The 17,049-nt window shown below is 41.2% G+C and overlaps 1 protein-coding gene across 1 annotated transcript in view; it reads left to right on the forward strand.

The window, feature by feature from the left end:
* The first annotated feature begins 486 nt into the window (after positions 1-486).
* MATN3 (matrilin 3) overlaps positions 487-17,049 on the forward strand; it is a 35,592-nt gene continuing 19,029 nt past the window's right edge. The window contains exons 1-2 of the mRNA XM_075200496.1: positions 487-745; positions 12,963-13,532. Of these exons, the coding sequence (XP_075056597.1) occupies positions 511-745; positions 12,963-13,532 (805 nt within the window). The 5' untranslated portion in view covers positions 487-510. The remainder of the gene's footprint in view (positions 746-12,962; positions 13,533-17,049) is intronic.

A 17,049-nucleotide genomic window follows, 5' to 3' on the forward strand; every position in this document is an offset into this window, starting at 1 on the left:
CATGCTCTCATACCCGCTCCTCTAACCAGTCAGGGGTGTTCAACGACCTGAAGGTGTTGCTGGAACTGTTCACTTCTCCATGTGGATGGGCTCAGCATAGGTAAGATGGTGTGCTGCACCAGGTTTGAGTCCCCAGTGTCCTCCACTGATCCCCGGGTATGGCTCATCGTCTTTGGGACACATTAGACACATGCACTTTAACACAGACCAGACGCTAATAGAGGAGTTCCTTTTGTATTGAAATTTTGGGAAGTAGCAATTATTGTTAAAATTTTAATGAACACATTTGTTTTTCAGGTGACTAAAATAATAATAAAAAAAAGGTCTCAGTCTGGCTGCACCAATGCAAGGGCTGGGAGGTGTAGAAATCTTTTTCTCCCCAGAGCTGTGGAAGAGTGGGTGGGGATTGCACTGGTCAGTGCTGGGTTACAAGACACCTGGCAGACATCTCTCTGCATACACTGTCTGTCTCTGTAGACACAGAATCTGTCTTTCTCTGTGTCCTCCAACATGAAGCAGTTGCTGGGCAGAGCCGTGCTGTGCACATTTGGCTTTCTGCTGGTGGTTGTCCATGGAACTAATTACAGGATGTACGGATACCCCTTCCATACCCCTTACGTCTATACTCCAGTGGTCCATGGCAGAGCGGTGTTACAAGTGCCCAGACCCGGAATACTAGCCAGCCCTCCGTATACTGCTCGTCACAAGCCTGAGACCAGGACCCCACCAGTGAACCAGCCAACAGGTAGGAGCCTCACACATTGTACTATGAGCAAAATCCTTTCTCCCACAACCTACTGTTCTACCTGCAATCAGGGAAAATAAAGTGATATAGTTCATGTCAACTTTCTATGTTGTCTTCTTTTAGTTTTATACACTACTCAGTACTCTCTTATTTATGTTACAATTACACTTTTATCTATGTTGAATTACTCGTATGCAATTTTTTTCATTAAATATTTTTCATTTAAACTTGATGAAAATTGAAAGCGATTTAATTTAATGTATCCTAGGAGCTTAATAGAGTAAATTTGTCCTAGAACATTGTAAATAATACACCTATTTCTCTATATTAACATATAGTTATCACCGTTCAGCTATTGACATTACCATTTATGTGAATAACGGTGCAGTGATCTCTGATTGTGGCATCATAATATGACATAAAGGTAAAATATGAAAATGCATGAAGTGTAACAATATTTAGTTGCAAATGCTAGCTCTAATTAAATGTTTTACGGGCAGGAATACATTTTGGTTTTTTTTCACTGTGGCATTAAGTCCTTTTTTTTTTTTTACTCAAGGATATTGTGGCTTTTCTGCTTCACAAATGATGTTTATTTTAACCCTTTCATAATGCTCCTTCTCGTGCTTCAATTTTAATCGCTAAGAATTTATAAGTAATATTTTAATATAACATAAAAACGATCGCGTCCTTTTCCACGTAAACGTGTTCAGAAATAACACATATAATAAACGTTTGTAAGAAGCATGCAGGGAAGAGAATGAACAGATATAGGCAGTGTGATTTCAGTATAGTCAAGTGTCTTTCAGGAGACAAATGTTTACATTGAGTTAAAGGGGCCGCCAGACCTGAACTGATGTATGAACTGTGAGCAAATAGCACCATTTGGGTAAAAAGGCTCCTACAGGTCCCTCCAGTATCCACCTGATGTGAAATAACTGGCGAGTGATAGCTGCTTCCTCAACACTGGCAACAACTCCAGAATGAAAGAAATTAATATATTCTTGCAATGTTATAAAATGAGACATCTATTCATTGAACTAATGCTTTTTAATTTCATTCAGTTTCAATCCATTTTTTATTTTATCTCCACAACATGGCAAAAACACAGACTGCACAAAATATCACACACAGCAATTACGATTCAATCTATTTCTGAATAGTTTCTTTGTATAGTACATCTGCAGCTGGGAAACTTCTAATGTTAATATAGTTTGTTTTGTAGGCTATGTGTGTCTTCTGTGCAAAGGTTAAATTCTGGAAATTAGGTTTACAGAGGAAACAATTATCTTTAATATTCTACTGTCACATTCTACTTCTTGTGTAGCCAGTAATGTGGAAAAGTTAGTTTATTCAGTTTGATGCCACCTGTGAAGTTTTGATTTATGTGCCAATTCCATCATATTAGGGTTGTTCCAAAGTATCTGCAAACTACAAATAGTTACCTGAAATCTGGAATAGTTGGATTTTGTGGGTTTGATTGCTGTGGGTCAAACTCTTGACCAGCCTACCACATACAGTATCAAATTATCAGTCTTCCCCCTAGTGGTGGGGTACTGAAAAAGGTGGCTAAACCTCTCACAGTTCAAGCACTGTGCCTGAATTACATGCATCTGCATGCGTTTGCATTGCACTTTTTAGGTCATCGATCCTTTTCAGTGCGTTCAAAGCATGACACCGCACTTGAAAATACCCAAGAGGGGATAACACAAACCATTACACCAGCATTCTACTGCATTTTTTCCCATTCAAGTCAATGGCCCATAAATTCCAATGGCCCATTCATTTAAATGGCCCACTCATTTCAATGAAGCTGTGCGCTACATGTAGAAACTCCATAGAAAAAATGGATCATTGACATGAATGGAACTCCCCAGCATTGTTTATTTGTTTTTTTTACACATTGATTGAGATTCAAATAATCTCCATTGATTTGTGACCAAAAGCAAGGTGCCCCTGGGACTTTCCCCAGTGACTGCCAATTGCATGATGGCTAGCATGGGAATCTGCCTGTGACTAGCTGAATGATTAATGGGACATCCTGGTCATTTAAATTCACAGTTCATTTTGTGGTGAGACTCCAAACAGATTTGCGTCATCCTTTGTCTTTGGTGGTGGTGGGGAAGTTCCCATGGATTCCTCTGGATTACAAGAACAGCTCATTCGGATTACAATTTTTTCCCTGCGGTTTACAATTATTAAGAAGAATCCCTATAGGTTGAATGTAAAACTATCCCTGCTACTTGCATTATGGACACATTTGCAAACTCAACGTGTCCAGTGTAGACCAAGATCAAGCATCCATATATGAACTACTTAGTTTTTATATGCGTTTTCATCTGATGCAAACACACTACCAATGGGTAAGGGCCCTAAAATATCCTGAGCTTTTTGCAGATTGCCATGTTCCACATTATTATTCAATGTCCAAATGCGAATATTCCACATTTTGGGCAATTTCCTCCATCACTACTCTGCATATTTGCATTTCCCAACATGAGTATAGGCTGTCATTATGTTTTTGTGACGGAATTCAAATGAAATATTAGCTATAGACCTAAATGAAACAGCTTAAGCAGTGGTAATTGTATCATACATAAGTGTTTGAACAAAGTATCTTTCAGGCATTGGCATATCCCTGTTTTATTCCATGATTGTATTGTTTTAATATAAGTAAGGTTTTAGCCACAACATTTTATGTCAGATAAAAAGTGTGGACACTGAGGTTTTCTAGGAGTTAGGGTCAGATATCCTATTTCTTATTCATAGGATGAAGACAGGGCAGCCATCGGGGGAGATAACAGGGACAAACGTCCCAGGGTCCGTCATACATAGGGCCGGAGAGAGCAGTACTGCTGTGCTGGGTTGGCTTTTGGAAGGTGTTGCTCTTAAAGGTTCTGGATGGGCCCATCCATCATTCAGTATCACCAGAGGGTGCCAGTAGGCCTAGAAATCCAGGTACAAGCCTTGTTTCATAGGCCAACAGCCCTTAGATTATGGGCCTGATTCATTAACGTAACTGCCTATACACCTGGTATTTCGTGTGAAATCGCTCTGCGCATGCCTAGAACCGAACCAGGGAATGCAGCATCATCAAATCCATCTTCGAGTGCAAAGGACCCTAACGGGAGCCCTACGATTTCTTGGACGGGATGAGGAGGGGAGTGGGCTATGCACATACTCAATGTACAGTAAGGGTAGCGTGAAGCTTGAGCTCACACAGCAACGTCCAATACAAGCTTTGGGCATCTCAAAGGTACATGTTTTTCTGCCGTATCACTTGCACCAGCTACAAGTCTGGTGTAAGTGCAGATTCGCGTATGCATGCTAGAACATGTGTTTGCAATCAAGAGCAACTGTAAAAATGCATTTAATAGACAGTAAACATTCATAACACCCTAATAAATGCATATTATGGGAGTGGATGGAATGGAAAAAAAAAACTTTCTTATATTTCTTAATGCTTTGTCATTAATTACTATATTATTAACAGGTGAAAATAAATTAAATATTTTTTTCACATATCTATTGGATGTTTCCTGCAGTGTCTTATCTGTTAGAGCAGAGCGGACCTAGACCCTTATTCATCAACAAACGTATCTTTATATCCTTGTTGAATATGGACATGCATATGCCCGATTTACGTGTGTTTTTAAAAAAGAAAGCACAATATGTTCATTTTGTGTGCCTTAATGAATCAGACCCAATGAGCCTATATGCTCCCCAGTTTTATTTTCCCTCGATGTAAGAATGCACTGCCTGCATTGTCTAGGCCAGCGGAGGACAACAGGTAAGATTTCGTCTGCGGACCCCCAGCTGGCTGCTTTCGATCTTATCAGACCGGTGGATGCTGACTTACGCATCACGTGACCTCCAAGTCACATGACCTTCTCTGCACAGTGCAGGGAGGTCACATGACATAACCGGAGGAGGATAGAGTGCACTGTGCTCTCCCTCCTTTTTTTGTGTGGCCCCTTTGAAGGGTAGAGGGACACACCCTCCAGCTATTTCACGCTGCCCCTCACTGATCTTGGCAGTGACAGGTAACTACTTCATAAGAATAGCAGACGTGAGCTCCTATTCCATGTATGAGCATAGAGGAGGGTGTGCACTGTTTAGTGATGTCATGTGATGACTTCTGAAATGAATCACACAATAAGGGACCCACCTCGTTGGATAAGGAATGGATACAGACCTGTCTAGAGAGAGCCACCACTGCCAAGATTGGCCAGCACATCTATGGATGGCAAACAAAGGGAAGCACAGGTAAGAGTCCCGAGCGTGGGCACTTAGCTGGCACAGTGACAGCACGTCGAAAGGTAGGGTTGCTCCTTCTTGGTTGGCTCTGTATGATGGGCACCGCTGGCTGGCTTGGTAGGATGATCAGATGTCCTCGCTGCCTGTCAAGTTCCATTATTGAGAATAAGAATGGGAATGTCAGAGCCCAGACTTGTATCTTTTCCAATTTAATTTATACATGTCGGCTGAAATCACCAGTTCACAAGTTGATGATAGGCGAGAAGCAACTTTATATATGCTTATTTGTCTACCAGGAAAAGTTCATAACAATGAATTGGAAATCATTTAATTATCAATGAGGATATATGAATTGAAAAAAAAGATTATGTGGCGTTCCAGGGTATGTACTAAATTAATCACCTGACAATATTGCTCCATTAGTAGAATATCTCTCATTGACTACTATATCTTATCTATGTAAAATACACTATATGAACAAAAGCATTTGGCCACACCTGTTAATTATTGAATTGAGGTGTTTCAATCAGACCCGTTGCCAGATGTGTATACAATCAAGCACCCAGCCATGCAGTCTGCATTTACAAACATTTGTGATACAAAATGGGTCGTTCTGAAGAGCTCAATGACTTCAAGCTAAGCATGGTACAGTGATAGGATGCCATCTTTGTAGACGGTTCGTAAGATTTCAACCCTGCTTGATATTCCACCGTCAACTGTAAGTGATATTATTAGAAAGTGGAAGCGTTTAGCAACTACAGCAACTCAGCCACGAAGCGGAAGACCACGTAAAATCGCAGAGTGGGGTTAACGACTGCTAAGGCACATGGTGCGTAAAAGTCACCAACGCTCTGCTAACTCCATAGCTGAAGAGCTCCGAACTTCCACTGACATTAATGTAAGCACAAAAACTGTGGAATGGGTTTCCATGGCCGAGCAGCTGCATGCAAGCGTCACATCACCAAGACCAACGCTAAGCGTCAGCTGGAGTGCTGTAAAGCACACCGACACTGGTCTGTGGAGCGGTGGAAATGTGTTCTGTGGAGTGACGAATCACACTTCTCTGTTTTACAGTGAGATGGGCGAGTCTGGGTTTGACGGATGCCTGGAGAATGTTACCTGCTTGACTGCATTATGCAAACTGTGAGGTTTTTTGGAGGAGGGATAATGATATGGGGCTGTTTTTCAGGGTTTGGGCTAGGCCTCTTATCTCCAGTGAAGGGCGATCTTAATGCTTCAGCATACCAATTCATTTTGGACAATGCTATGCTTCCAACTTTGTGGCAACAGTTTGGGGAAGGCTTTTTCTATTCCAACATGACTGTGCCCCAGTGCACAAAGCAAGGACTACAAAGACATGGTTTGAGGAGTTTGGTGAGGAAGAACTTGACTGGCCTGCACAGAGCCCTGACCTCAATCCCATCGAACACCTTTGGGATGAACTGGAACGTAGATTGCAAGCCAGACCTTCTCGTCCAACATCAGTGCCTGACCTCATAAATGCTCTACAGAATGAATGGCACAAATTTTGACAGAAACACTCCAACATCTTGTGGAAAGCCTTCCAAGAAGAGTGGAAGCTGTTATCGCTGCAAACGGGGAACCAACTCCATTTTAAAGTATATGTATTTGGATACAATTTCATTACAGTCCCTGTTGGTGTAATGCTCAAGCGTCCGGATACTTTTGTCCATATAGTGTATATATGCTAGCACTGAGGTCCAAAGAAGTCCCATCAATACAATCTTCGAACCACAAAATTATGCCTGGGCCTAAAGCAGGCCTTGGTTTAAATGGTTTGGCCCTGATAGGACCATGTCTCTCCAGAAACATGCTTAGATTTGCAAAAGTGGGAAGTAATTTTTCTTCCTAAGTGAAGTTAACAGCATTCTGAACACTAGAGGGAGCAGAGTACATTACCTTCTGTCTCTGTTACAACAAAAATACTATCTGGGGGTAAATGTATGAATGTCCGATTTCTGCAGGTCGCCGGAAATCAGCGACTGTGCAGGTAAAATTTAAAGCGGCGATGACTTGTACAGGCAAGTTTGCCTTTACAAGCCATCACCCCTTTAAATTTTCACTGCAAAGTCGCTGATTTAGGGCGACTTGCAGAAATCAGACATTCATACATTTACCCCCAGATAGTATTTTTGATGGAAGAGCTGGATCTGGGCTCAATCACTAGAAATAAATATGGCAGGTAAAATGATTACTGAGTAATCCTGATTCTAACTAGTATAATGGACATTTAATAAACCGATGGCAGGTTGTTAACTTTATTTCAATGAAAATGTGTAGCAAAAAATATGTTTTTATTATTATTGCAGTAGCGTGTAAGCCAGAAAAATCTTTAGTGCCAAAATAGACAAAAGTATTATAGGAGTGATACGGAGTGCCTGGCCTTGCCCAAAATCGACTTAACTTGGTTGAATCCAGGCACAGTCTAGGAAAAAATTTTGCAACACTTATTAAATGTCACTACAAGTGCCAGCATGCACTATAAGAAGTGAAATAATAAATTAAAATAGCAAACGTTGTCCCACCATAAATTATTATTGCCCTTGTTAGCAATTAAATATTTTTTGATTCTTAATATAAATATATATTCCTATCGCCCCACCCCCCTATCATATAATAAAACAGTAATATTGCCCCCTAAATATAATGAACAATAACAGCATGTTTAAGCTAAGTAGCCTATCAGAGGCAGGTATAAAAATAAGCTCTTTTTTGTGGGGGTTTTGAATAAACTGCCGGTGGTTTAGGTGTTTTTAAAGCAGCACACATCAGCAGCGGTTTTATATTTTTCCGCCCTAAAGTAAATGTGGCTAATTGGAGCACTTAACCGCCGGCAATTGATGGCGATGTGCGGCAGATTATAACCATCGCATAAAGCGCTGTTTGATACATTTATCCCTTACGGCTAGATTTACTAAATTGCGGGTTTGAAAAAGTGGAGATGTTGCCTATAGCAACCAATCAGATTCTAGCTGTCATTTATTTAGCACATTCTACAAAATGACAGCTAGAATCTCTTTGGTTGCTATAGGCAACATCTCTACTTTTTTAAACCCGCAGTTTAGTAAATGTAGCCCTTAGGGGCATATTCAATTGTTGGCATTAAAGCCAAAATTAACATGCCCAGCGCACTATTACTGTCATTGCGGTAATAGTGCGCGTAAATACCTTTATTACAGTACTTTTCTCCCTGGATTTCAGCTCACGGCTCAGGGAGCTGCGAGCTGAAATCCGGCTTACTATTACCGTAATAACGGTAATAGTTTTAACGCCCCGGGCATATTTAACAATTGAATATGCCCCTTAGTCTGAGATTAACAGCAGCATTCGCTACTATGTGTACAGTTTTCTTAATTGTAAAACACTTTTATACAATATGATCTCCAATGATGTCTGTTAATTTCCACGAGCTTCCCTGTATTGTGCCTATTTTTTTTAAAAAAAATGTAAGTAAAGTTTTTCCCAAATCACTTGTTGCACAACCTTACATTACCATAAGAAATAGCTTTAGGAGTCCTTAGCATACACTAAGCGCAGGGGCAAATGCAGGATTTGTAGAGGGGGGTTTGCACACCACACCACCAGTGGGCGTGACCAGAATGCATGGGGGCGTGGCTATAATTTTAGACAGTGCTTGGCTGCTCTCCAACTCTTCCTATCCCCATAATATACATGGACAATGCTGCGTGCACTACTGTTAGGTGCACGCAGCTCTCCCTTTTCAAGCAGAGATGTGTGAAGCGGGGGCAGGACCCAGCCACCTCAATTATACAGTGCCCCAGGCTTGGAGGGGGTTTCCAGGCACTAGGAAACCCTCCTCGGTTAGCCTATGAAGCGATCAAACATAACAATTTGCATGATGTCATTTTAAACTCTGGCAGAGTATATCCATTTTACTCAGACATAATACTTTATTTAATTGTCTGAAAATTAGCTCAATTATTTTTAGCTCTTGTCTTACAGCCTTGTGAGGTAAAAGTCAGCATGCTGGACCTAGCAGTCTAATTTATACTAAATGTATGCTGTGTTGGGATAAGGGTCGGGCAGAAGAGGCAGCTGCCTTGGCTACACAGTGACTTAGAGGCACGAGACCAGCAATTAACAATCCGTCACACCCATGCTGCTAATTCCCTCATTCATTTCTGCCCATTACAGCACGCTGACTGCGAAAGTATTGGTCACATAGCCTGTTTAGCAGTCACTGACTACATAGATATCCATCTTAGCTTGGTGCTAAAACACTTTCTGGTAGATTTACTAAACCTTCTAAGAAGGAAAAGTGGAGGTGTTGCCCATAGCAACCAGTCAGATTTGAGCTATCGTGTTCTAGGACAGTGATGGGTAACCTGTGACACTCCAGGTGTTGTGAGACTACAAGCCCCAGCATGCTTTGCCAGTAGATAACTAGCTGATAGCTGGCAAAGCATGCTGGGACTTGTAGTTTCACAAACACCTGTAGTGCCACAGGTTAGCTATCACTGTTCTAGAATATGCTAGATAGAGCTTTGATTGGCTCTGTGATTCTGTGGGTTATTATTATCTGCAGAGGACAATAACTCCATAGTGTCATACATTTGCTGTATTCATCTAAATATCTTAGTATACAATTTAATATAGAGTTAGGGTAAAAGCCAGAATGGACAGGAATGAGATATTTACAAATTTTCATATCATTCTGTTCTACTCAGTTCCAGCTTTTGCCCCAACTCTTTAATATATAATAATATTATATTATACAATTATAATTTAGTATACTTAAATATTTGGGTAAGTGTATAGATAAAGCAAAGAGACATGAGCATACGGAAATTACAAGACAAATCAACAGCTGAATCCAAACTGAGGGTCCTATATTTTCGTTGTGTTCTAGACCAGGCTTGGCCAATCTGTGGCTTTCCAGGTGTCCCCAGCTGGCTATCGGCTGGCAAAGCATGCTGGGACTTGTAGTTTCACAACACCTGGGGGTAAATGTATCAAGGTCCGATTTTGCAAATCCAGCGATTTTATCGTGAGAGTTGAAACTCGCAGATGTATGAAGCTGAGATTTCATGCAAAATCGCCAGAGTTCTGCTTCTGTCAAAATCGCTATTTGCAAAATCGCCAGAGATCAAACTGCCGACTGTTTGCCACTGCAGCTATACAAGTCTCCAATGTATGAAGCTGCGGGTAAGCAAACTCAGGAGAGTTTGCTTGAAAACACGCCAGATACAACATGCTGCTTGATAGCAGCGTGTTGTCCAAACACATCACTGTTACACTGCCCTGGCAGTGTTTAAACTGTAAAGAATAGAATAAAGTAAAAAAAAAAAAAAAAGCGTGGGGTCCCCCCTCTATTCCATCTTAACCCTAGTGCTGCCTGACTACTGCTGGTCCCGTGAAAATCGGGGGAAAATTTTGCATGGGGTCCCCCCGATTTTCACTTTACCAGCAGTAGGAAAATCAGCCAGGGTTGGCGGCACTATAACAGGGGACACACGGCAGGGGTCCCCCTGCCATAATGACTAACCAACCCTAGACTGTTCAGCCCTGGGTTGCCCAAAATAGTGTGGCCGTGCTGCTGCTTGTATAACTACAAGCACCAGCATACCCACGGCAGCCAGGGCATGTTGGCACTTGGAGAACCACAAGTGCCAACATGCCCTGACATCCCTTGCTTGCTGGGACCTGTAGTTCCACAAAAAAAAATGTTAAAAAAAGCACAACACCCTTGTAAACACCACATATATTTAATAAAAATAAAAAACCCACAATAAACACAGTAACCACCCTCATTTACACCACATACATTTATTAAAAATAATAAAACACAAAATACTCACCCGATGAAGTCTTCTTTCTGTCACAAATGTCCCCAAACAATTTGTAATTCCAAATGTCCGGCTTGCCCCAGTCCCAAAGTATTTGTACCATCCAAAGTCCTGGCTTGAAAATGTCCAAAAATAAATTGTATACCCAAAATGTCCAGGCTTGCCCCAGTCCCACAGTATTTGTACCATCCAAAAGTTTTAGCTGGAAAAATCTCTTCTTGGCTTCGCCCAGGAGGGGTCCCTTGTTGCTAGTAGTCTTCTTTTCTTTGGCCAGAAGGGCCCCATATTTGTACATCCCGAATCTTTAGACTTGCTTGAAGAAAAATAAAAAAAGCTGGAGCCGCCGCAAACACCTCCTTCCTAGTAGGAGGTCCGGCGCTAGGTCTATGTACTGTATTATGTGATTTTCCCACGCTAGTGGGGAAATCACCTAATACTGTAAATAGAGCTTACGCAAGTAGCGTAGCACATGCGCAATGAACTACGCTACTTGCGTAAGCTCTATTTACAGTATTAGGTGATTTCCCCACTAGCGTGGAAAAATCACATAATACAGTACATAGACCTTGCACAATGAACGTACGTTCATTGCGTAACGGACCTCCTACTAGGTAGGAGGTGTTTGCGGCGGCTCCAGCTTTTTTTATTTTTCTTCAAGCAAGTTTAAAGATTCGAGATGTACAAATATGGGGCCCTTCTGGCCGAAGTAAAGAAGACTACTAGCAACAAGGGGCCCCTCCTGGGCGAAGCCAAGAATAGATTTTTCAAGCTAGAACTTTTGGATGGTATAAATAATTTGGGACTGGGGCAAGCCGGACATTTGGATCTATAATTTATTTTGGACATTTACAAGCCAGGACTTTTGGAAGGTACAAATACTGTGGGACTGAGGCAAGCCGGACATTTGGAACAGAAAGAAGACTTCATTGGTGAGTATTTTGGGTTTTATTATTTTTAATATATGTATGTGGTGTAAATGAGGGTGGTTACTGTGTTTATTGCGGGTTTTTTATTTTTATTAAATATATGTGGTGTTTACAAGGGTGTTGTGCTTTTTTTTAACATTTTCTTTTGTGGAACTACAGGTTCCCAGCAAGCCAGGGATGTCAGGGCATGTTGGCACTTGTGGTTCTCCAAGTGCCAACATGCCCTGGCTGCCGTGGGTATGCTGGTGCTTGTAGTTATACAAGCAGCAGCACGGCCACACTATTTTGGGCAACCTGGCTGGCTGGGACTTATAGTTTCAAAAAACAAAATGGCGTCCGTTTGTTATTTTAACTCTTTATCGCCATATTACCCTACTACCCACAGCCCAGGGATAGTAGGAAGAGCCCTAGTGCTATTAGCACTGGGCTAGGGGTCTCTAGGGTGGGCCCACTCGTTTTTTTTGGCGGACCCCACTCCCTAGGGAATCCAGCCCAGGGCTGAACAGTCTAGGGTTGGTTAGTCATTATGGCAGGGGGACCCCTGCTGCGTGTCCCCCTGCTATAGTGCCGCCAACCCTGGCTGGTTTGCTTAGTGCTGGTAAAGTAAAAATCGGGGGGACCCCACGCAAAATTTTCCCCCGATTTTCACGGGACCAGCAGTAGTCAAGCAGCACTAGGGTTAAGTTGGAATAGAGGGGGCACCCCACGCTTTTTTTTTTTTTTTACTTTCTTCTATTCTTTACAGTTTTTACAGCTGCCGGAGCTCCGGCAGCTGTATGACAGGCAGTGTAACAGTGATGTGTTTGACAACATGCTGCTACAACACAGGAGAGTTTGCCAAACACAGGAGAGTTAGCTAAACTCGGGAGTGTTTACATCGCAGCAAATCGCCAGAGATGACCAGCGATTTTGAAGATCAGTGTCAAAATCGCAGCTTTATACATTTCAGTTTTTTTTCACTAAAATCGCGGGTTAACACCAGCGATTTGCCGCGATTTTAACACGCTGTCAAAATCGGACCTTAATACTTTTACCCCCTGGAGAGCCTGATGTTGGCCAGTCCTGCTCTAGACTGTTAAAGACAACTGAGCATAAGTTCTTTTATTCTACATTATTACAGTTTAATGGAATATTTTAGTGCAACAACTGTGAGCTGTATAGATGTGGCGGTTTCTTATATGTATTTCTGTGTTATTACCTTCACAGAAACCACCTGTAAGAGCCAGCCCATGGACCTGGTATTCATAATTGACAGTTCCCGCAGTGTCCGTCCTCAAGAGTTTGAGAAAGTGAAGATCTTCCTCTCGGACATGGTTGACACGCTGGACATGGGTGAACGAGCTACTCGCGTGGCGGTGGTAAATTACGCTAGCACGGTAAAGACGGAATTCTTCCTGAAGACCTTCTTCAATGTAGCTGCAATGAAGAAGGCCATCTCCTTGATTAACCCGCTGTCCGCTGGCACCATGACTGGGCTAGCCATACAGACAGCACTCGATGAAGCATTTACAGAGGAGTCAGGAGCACGTCACATATCCTTGAAGATTCCTAAAGTAGCAATCATTGTCACAGATGGCAGACCCCAAGACAGGGTGCAAGATGTAGCCGCCAGGGCTCGGGCCTCTGGAATAAGGATATATGCGGTGGGAGTGGACAGGGCTGATATGCAGTCTCTTAGGCTGATGGCAAGCGAACCGCTGGATGAGCACGTCTTTTACGTGGAGACCTATGGAGTCATTGAAAAGCTGACCTCAAGGTTTAAGCAATCTTTTTGTGGTAAGTTTTTACCCCCCCACCCCAAGACCGAAAAAATCTGTCAAGTATATCGACCCAGTTTTTTTTTCAGGTACCAGATTTCAGTTATTAGTATTCTAATGAACTTTATGTTTTTTCTAGTTTTCCGGAACTGTGAGAAACTGTTCTGTCAGTATTGCTTAGTTGTGAGACCCTGGCACGTAAAAATGTTGGCGTGTTTTTCCCTGGTGTGGGTGTAGTTTTACACAGACAATGAAATTTATGAAATATTGAAAGGGGTCTATTTATCAATAACCATATGAATGATTTTCTAGCGCTTACTCAGCTCTCTGGCGATACTGGCTGGCAGTGGTTAGAGGACTCGTACTGCTTCACCAGCCAGTCTTTGGTCTACCTGTACACGCATGAGCTTGCCTAGTAGCTCTTACATGCACACTGGGCCCAGACTTGGGCTTCCAGATTGCAGTTTTGATAAATAAATAAAAACAATAGAATAAAAAATTTTAAAAAATGGAATTGAATCTGAGCATTACAGTTCAAACAAAATAAAGCTTTTCTTTATGTATTCCACCCTTCTATCGCCATCCTACAATGGCGAAGGCGGTAGATAGACAGTGACGGTACAAGCTGTTATTTATGGTAAATAGCTTTGCTTCGCTAGAGACCCCCGTAGAAACCTATTACCAAGGTAAATAGGGAGAAGCCCTTAACTAGAGAAAGGGCTTCTCTTCCTCTGATAAATTGCGGCTACAATCAAATACCCTCCAGCTCATCTGACCTATATAACATTCAAAGCCAAGTATACAATACAGCACGCCATCTAGTGATCACTATATAATACAGAGCGCCATCTAGTGATCACTATATAATACAGAGCGCCATCTAGTGATCACTATGTAATACAGAGCGCCTTCTAGTGATCACTATGTAATACAGAGCATATTCTAGTGATCACTATATAATATAGAGCGCATTCTAGTGATCACTATATAATACAGAGCACCTTCTAGTGATCACTATATAATACAGAGAGCATTCTAATGATCACTATATAATACAGAGCGCCATCTAGTGATCCCTATGTAATACAGAGCGCCTTCTAGTGATCACTATATAATACAGAGCACCTTCTAGTGATCACTATATAATACAGAGCACCTTCTAGTGATCACTATATAATACAGAGCGCCTTCTAGTGATCACTATATAATACAGAGCGCCTTCTAGTGATCACTATATAATACAAAGCGCCTTCTAGTGATCACTATATAATACAGAGCACCTTCTAGTGATCACTATATAATACAGAGAGCATTCTAGTGATCACTATATAATACCGAGCGCCTTCTAGTGATCACTATATAATACAGAGCACATTCTAGTGATCACTATATAATACAGAGCACGTTCTAGTGATCACTATATAATATAGAGCGCATTCTAGTGATCACTATATAATACAGAGCATGTTCTAGTGATCACTATATAATACAGAGCACGTTCTAGTGATCACTATATAATATAGAGCGCATTCTAGTGATCACTATATAATACAGAGCACCTTCTAGTGATCACAATATAATACAGAGAGCATTCTAATGATCACTATATAATACAGAGCACCATCTAGTGATCACTATGTAATACAGAGCGCCTTCTAGTGATCACTATATAATACAGAGCACCTTCTAGTGATCACTATATAATACAGAGCACCTTCTAGTGATCACTATATAATACAGAGCACATTCTAGTGATCACTATGTAATACAGAGCGCCTTATAGTGATCACTATATAATACAGAGAGCAATCTAGTGATCACTATATAATACAGAGCGCCTTCTAGTGATCACTATATAATACAGAGCACCTTCTAGTGATCATTATATAGTACAGAGTCCTTTCTAGTGATTACTATATAATACAGAGTGTCACGAATCAATGTAGGAATACAGCTAAGGAGCCATGAATAAGGTGAAAAAACATACAATGTTTATTGCTGAAGAGTCCACAGAGTGTAACATCAATAACCAGCAATGAATGCTGACTGAGAGAGACAGGTATACATAGGGGAAATGTGAACACACCCAGGTGCATGGGATAATTAGTGAACAGGTTAACCCCTAATGCAAACAAGAAAGGCACAATAGCAGCACCTCTGGTAATCAGAGGTACTGCTGCAATAGTAAGGACAAAAGGTAGGAGCTGCCAGGAAAAGCAGCATGTAATGCATAAGCTACAGGCAGATCCTGACACAGAGTTTATTCTAGCAATCACTATATAATACAGAGCCCATTCTAGTGATCACTGTATAATACAGAGCCCATTCTAGTGATCATTGTATAATACAGAGTTTATTCTAGTGATCACTATATAATACAGAGTGCATTCCTGTGATTACTATATAATACAGAGCACCTTCTAGTGATCATTAGATAATACAGAGCCCATTCTAGTGATCACTATATAATACATAACGTATTCTAGCAATCACTATATAATACGGATCGCACTCTAGTGATCACTATATAATATAGAACCCAGTCTAGTGATTACTATATAATACAGAGTATTTTCTAGTGACCATTGTACAACATAATTTTAGTGGCCTTTATACACTAAAGAGCTCAATGATAATCACTATATAGCGCAGAGTCCATTAGTGCCCAATGTACAGTACCAACGATGTCCTTACAATCAGTAGACTCTAAAGCCCTGTTTTCCCTCAAGAGTATTTACTTTTACACTGAGCTGGGTAAACCTCTATCTGTCTGCTCCTCTGGTATCTTATCTCATAATCCAAGGACATATAAACCATTTGATACCACTTTTCATTAGCTGCAATGAAGAGGAAAATACAATAATATGAAAATAGTTTTCATAACAGGCAATGTAGATTAACATAAACCTATAGGCAGATTGTCACAACTTTGTATATATGTATTTTCTAAAAACGATCAAGCCATTTCTAGAAATTCTTTACCATGGCTGCATTTTGCACATCTTTACTGCTTGTGATGTAGAAAAGCCTTCCTTCTTATCTCAAAGCATAATCATGTATTATTTTAAAATCTGCAACATAAAAGTAGATCCTTGTGTTAATCTTTAACATATATAAACAGGGTAATTATATCATCCACAGATGTTTTTTTTTCTCCTAATGAGAAAATGGCTACTGTCTTTTATTGGATGTATAAGAAGAAATGTTAATGTGAGGTTATAGCTGATAAAAGGACAATTATGAAATAGCAATGGAATTATAGCCTGTATCACGTATAAATGGTATCATATAAACAAAGAGGAATAGTCTGTCTGGTGTGCTGCTTGTTTAAAGCTGCATCACAATCTACATGGTGAACATTTTTGACTGCGGAAGTGGGGTTTGAGCTGTCAATCACAATGTCCGTGATTGAGCTTTCTGATTGGTCCACCCTCTCACATCTCCCTTCACTGTATCACACAGCCATGATTGGGGTTCTGGCAGGGGGGGGGGGGGGGCTGGGCCTGAGCCTGCTTGGGGGCCCTGGCCTGTCTGTG

This window comes from Mixophyes fleayi, chromosome 3 (genome assembly GCF_038048845.1).
Source record: "Mixophyes fleayi isolate aMixFle1 chromosome 3, aMixFle1.hap1, whole genome shotgun sequence".
Taxonomy (NCBI): Eukaryota; Metazoa; Chordata; class Amphibia; order Anura; family Limnodynastidae; genus Mixophyes; species Mixophyes fleayi.